This window comes from Micropterus dolomieu, linkage group LG20, assembly GCF_021292245.1.
Source record: "Micropterus dolomieu isolate WLL.071019.BEF.003 ecotype Adirondacks linkage group LG20, ASM2129224v1, whole genome shotgun sequence".
NCBI lineage: Eukaryota > Metazoa > Chordata > Actinopteri > Centrarchiformes > Centrarchidae > Micropterus > Micropterus dolomieu.
Window position 1 is genome coordinate 17,967,810 of NC_060169.1, and position 5,280 is coordinate 17,973,089.

General features: G+C 38.2%; 1 protein-coding gene across 1 annotated transcript in view; it reads right to left on the reverse strand.

Moving 5' to 3' along the window:
- Positions 1–5,280, reverse strand: part of sbf2 (SET binding factor 2) — a 53,524-nt gene that overhangs the window by 16,363 nt on the left and 31,881 nt on the right. The window contains exon 17 of the mRNA XM_046033258.1: positions 1,165–1,335. Coding sequence (XP_045889214.1) covers positions 1,165–1,335 — 171 coding nt within the window. The remainder of the gene's footprint in view (positions 1–1,164; positions 1,336–5,280) is intronic.

A 5,280-nucleotide genomic window follows, 5' to 3' on the forward strand; every position in this document is an offset into this window, starting at 1 on the left:
GCAAAAGTGCCTGCATTACTGCTGACACCGCATCAATCAGACTGTGCATCTCACGCTCCATTATACCCTCAATAGTGAACAAGACCCCAAGATAACTGAACTCCTTTGCTTGGTGCTGTAACTCACTCCCAACCTATAGGAAGCAATCAGCCGTATTACGGCAGAGAACCATGGCCTCAAACTTGGATGCTCTGACCCTCATCCCAACTACTTCACACTCAACTGCAAACCTCCCTAGTTTGCCCTGAAGGTCACGGTCTGATGAAGCCAAGAGAACCACATCATCTGCAAAGAGCAGAGAAGCAATTCTGAGGTCCCCAAACTGGACTATCGCCTCCCCTCGGCTGTGCTTTTATATTTTGTCAATGAAGATCAAAAACAGAATAGTAACAAGGGACAGCCCTGGCGGAGCCCAACATCCACTGAACATGTTTGACTTCCTGCAAAGAATATGGACACAGCTCTCACTTCTCACTCCAATTATAGAAGTAGTACTAAGGCCCCTGGTACCCCATTCTCTCGCAGTACACTCACAAGACTTCCCGGGGGAAACAGTTGTAGGACTTCTCCAAGTTCACAAAACACCGGATGGGCAGACTTCCATGACCTCTCTTGAAATCCCTGCAAAGGTAGAGATCTGGTCTACTGTTCCTCGACCAGTCCGGAATCAGTATTGCTCCTCCTGAATCTGAGGTTCGACAATTTATTATCTAGTGACCCCACAAGAGTTATCTCAAGATCCACCAATCCCCAGGTTGAGAATCACCGAACAGATAAACACACACACACACACACACACTGAACAACATAACAAAGATGGAATTGTTTCTTCTTTGCTAATGCAGATTACTTCTATAATGTCAGAAAATAATTAAAATGTCCATCACAATTTCTTAAAGCCCAATTTGATGTCCTTAAAGGTTTTAGTTTGTCCATCCAATAGTCCAAAACCCAAATATATTGTTTACTATCATATAAGACAAAGAACGGCAGCAATTAAAATGCTGGAAAGAAGACATTTATGACATATTTGCGTGGAAATTACCTAGAATTATTTTTTTTCTGCAATTAAATTTTTTCAGCTCTATTGTGGGTTAAAATAGGGGGGTTAAACAGACTTTATATGAATTTTCACACAATGGTGACTCAGTCAATCTTCCTCACCTTTAGCCTAGCAGTGATGCCCCCTTTCTCCTCTGGGGTGTTAAGATAAAGGGCTCGGATTTGACTCTGGACCTCGCTGTAGAAAGTGGCTTCCCAGAACTGCTGGTTGGTCCAGATGGGATGGTCCTGAATGCAGGTGTAGGCAAACTGGTTCACACCGGCAGCCAATTTCTGCAAGACAAAACATAGTTCATAGAGTCAGGACAATATAAAGAAGCAACCTAAACAGCTGACTATGCCTTTGAGTAGAGGTCTGTGTAGGGCTGTTTTTATTTATTTTGCAGGATATCAGACAAATACTGCACGCTCATTCGGATGTGACAACCAACTCCTGCCTGCAACGATGGCATATAACCCCTCTGAATTTTTTAATCTAGAGAAATAAACTGTTTTAAAAACCACCTTTAGAGAATATGAACTTATAATGAGGCATATGAAATGCCTTAAAAAGTAAAAAGAATTGGAAAAAAACATTGTGAATAGCATCACTGTTTCTCTGATGTTGTCTCTCAAACCAATAGCTAGAAACCATATGTTCTTCAGAACAACAGCGACGGTGTTACTGTTTACAGTTTAGATGGTAGATTAGCAATTTTCTTTCACGCTACTGACATTAAAATTAAATCTATAAATGTATACTCTAGTAGTCTGAACATACAGACGAACTAAATTTAAACTGTACACAAATAACCCAGTCAAAACTTGTCAGTACAAACACATGTTGCACAGCCAAACTTTGTTAAAAACCACAGCTCTTGTAAACAAGAGGTTTAACATTTTAGGTTCTAGTGGAAATCTCAAAGTTTCCAGAAATACAAAACACGTTGCGTTGAATTTTAGGGAGATATTCACAACCATAAGAAACATGAAGTCTTTGGGTTTGAATGTTTCACTACATCATATAGCTTCATTGGAGAGTTATTTGATATTGTCAAACAGTGCAAAAGATTTTTTTCAAACTTAAAGCTGAATAAAAGGGGAAAACTAGATGTTAAGGGGGTAAGCCCTGTACAGTCCTATAACAGTAACAGTTTCTCTCATTCATATATTTAATCTGTATTGCGCTGATGATACTGACAGCTGCTCCTGTCTGGTTCTGGGCAAACCCACTGGATTGCTAATAGATGCAGCCCTCTACTTGTGGGCAGTCAGACTTGGTGCAGGGTTATTTCTAATTGGATATTTGCATAAAGAAGAGATTTGGACTGCAGGGTACGATGGCGTATTAGGCGCATTGTAGGTATAAAAAAAACAACTTTAAGATTGAAGATCTTAAAGTCTAAGATTAAAGTCAGATTTTTACAAGAAAAAATTCAATTTTTTCAGATGTACCTGTGTTATTAAAGACTATGTACTCTATTAAAAGCAGGGTATGCAGATGTTAAAAACAGCTGTCACTTATAAGCTACTTTCACCAACCAGTATTTTGAGGTACTTCCTTCTGTTCAAAGACCAAAAAATTGGGGAAGAACTGCAGACATAAATGACTAAGATGTCACACGCACTTCCAAGTGGCTTTATTACAGTCCCTCATATCTGCCTAACTCTCTTATGTCTGCACAGACTCTGGTCTTATTAATGACTGAAAAACAAATAAAACTCTGAAAACACTATTATTTCAAGCACTTTTCTCCTACATTTACCACTTTAACCTCAGAGAATATCAGAGTTTTTTATTAAAATATCACTCCACCTTCCACAGTGGAGGGAGTGCCCATTGAAAAGGAGTCTGCCAAAAAGCTGGGGAGAAGTGGGAAAACAAAAAAGTTGTGGGATTTAAAGTAAAATCAATCATTCCTTGTGAGTCGTTACATTTTAACAGATAACCCCTAATGGAGCAACAGACCCCCCCTCTTTCCTTCTGTGTCTGGATGTATTTCGAAGCAGTGCTGTTGTTTCTCATTAGTGCGGATTGAAGAGTAAAGCACCTGCTATTCGCAAAACAGCTAGTAGAGGGAACATTAAGTGCTCACTACTGTGCTGTATAACACATATAGTAAACAATGCAGAGCGATCCTGAAGAAATAATATCACACCACAAATAACACAGTCTCAACAGAAGCACAGTGTGCCAATAAATGACCGGCCACAAGCCAACATTCACCATCCGTCCACCCCCTTACACGTCTGAAGGCCATGTGCCTGTTACTTGATTTGCTTCTGATTTCTCTCCCCTGAGCCCCTGACACAACACAGTGGTTTCTATTATCACTTCATAGTTGGCCTTTGAAGGATGAGAGCTTAAGGGGTTACTGTAATTATAACGGACAGAACCAAAACAAATCTATTCCCAGTGCGAGGGGCCAGAAGCCATGAGAGAGGAGAGCTGGGAGGACAGGCGGTGAACAGGGAACTCAAGCCCATACAGCAGTGAACATGCAGCAGGTCTTATTTGCATCTTATTTTTGCTTCATGGGAGTTAATACTGTACTCACCCTTTCTTCAACATGACTCAGTTATTCACATTTACAACAGAACTGATTCATACAGTTTGAAGTTATTGCTTTCGAAAAGTCTGAGGATTTTTTGTTTAAAAATGTACGTGATGGAGGAAAAATGTATTTAAAACATCTTGAAAAATTTAAACACGCTCAAACATGTAATTACACAACTGCTGAAGCAGCCTCCTCATCTCCTTCTAATATTAGATTACAAAAATGAAACCACTTTTTTCGGGAAACGTGACACTGCTGAGTTCAGCAGATTTTCACGGGTTTTTAAGGTGTTTAAAGAAAGAGTCTAGGATATCCTGCTGTGTAAGAGGCCAACAAGAAACGGATACAAAAGAACTAGTGAACTAGAAAAGAATGTGAAACAATAGTCTGAGGTAATTTTAAGTATAAACACAGAACACAAAGGGTTGTCAGTGTTTGTCACTTTAAAAAAAAAAAAAAAAAAGTACCACCCAGAATTTATTTCATTATTTCCGCAACAAATTGTTAATACAATCTGATCATCAGGTTAAAAACAAAAGCCTATTACACTAAAATGTATCCATTACTTTGAGGAGAATACCAATATTATTACTTGACAGTATAACAAGACAGAGCATTTTCAAACCTGCGGTTTGGTTCATTTTTGTCTGAACCAAAGTGAAAAAAAATACTTTTGTTGTATTTTAGTTCTGGTCCAGTTTGTGTTCAGACTGACTTTTTTTTACAAACAAACCAAGAGGATTAAACATTACGTTAAATGGACTGACAAGTAACTCATTGGACATTTTTGGCAGTGTCATCCTGCATCCTCAGCACTACATACAGCAGGTCATGTTGCACTTCTATGCTTCTTGTGTGTTTATTTATGTTCTCTGGTGTCACAAAGAAATGACCGATTAAGATCATTATTTGTATTATTGGACTGCAAATGGACTGCCTATTATGAACAATGACAAACAGGTAGAGGCGGAAGGGAAAACATCCCTCTTGCAGAGAAATATTACAGGGGAGGATTTGTCAAGTCAGTTTTATTCACACAGCCAAACATCAATAATCACAATTTGCCTCAAAAGGCAGATGGATTTAATAGAAGTCTAAATTTTGAAATCATCACATGCTCGTCTGTTTGCTTTTAGACCACAAAAGAAGCAGACCCTCTTTTCAAGTGATATATATTTTAGTCTACACCACAAGTCTTGAGCATATTGGCTGACCAACTATCCCTAGAGCCTAGCTTGGCTAGAAAATCTTTCCCTAACACTTTCTATGAAGGTCATCGCTATGACTTATGCATATATTTATAACACGATATAATGCGTCCATAAGACATTATAACAGTTGTTATAATCACTTACAAACATGTATTAGGCGCTATAGCAAAGTTCATAACGTATTATGAACTTTTGATTTACTCTTTTATAACTAATAGTAATACCAGTTTATGTCAATGTGCGGCAAGAATCTCCGACCATGTTCCATAACACATTATAACCATCGACTCTGCCTCGTTATGAATACACTTTAGTCACCATTTATAATTAGTGATATAAAATGGAATAATAGCTTATAGTAATGTTTAAAGTTATAAAGCATGTCTTTGTTTGCTTTAAGTAAAGTGTTAAAATATCTATCCCTGTATAATATATTACAGGTGGACATAATACCATATGAACTAATTATA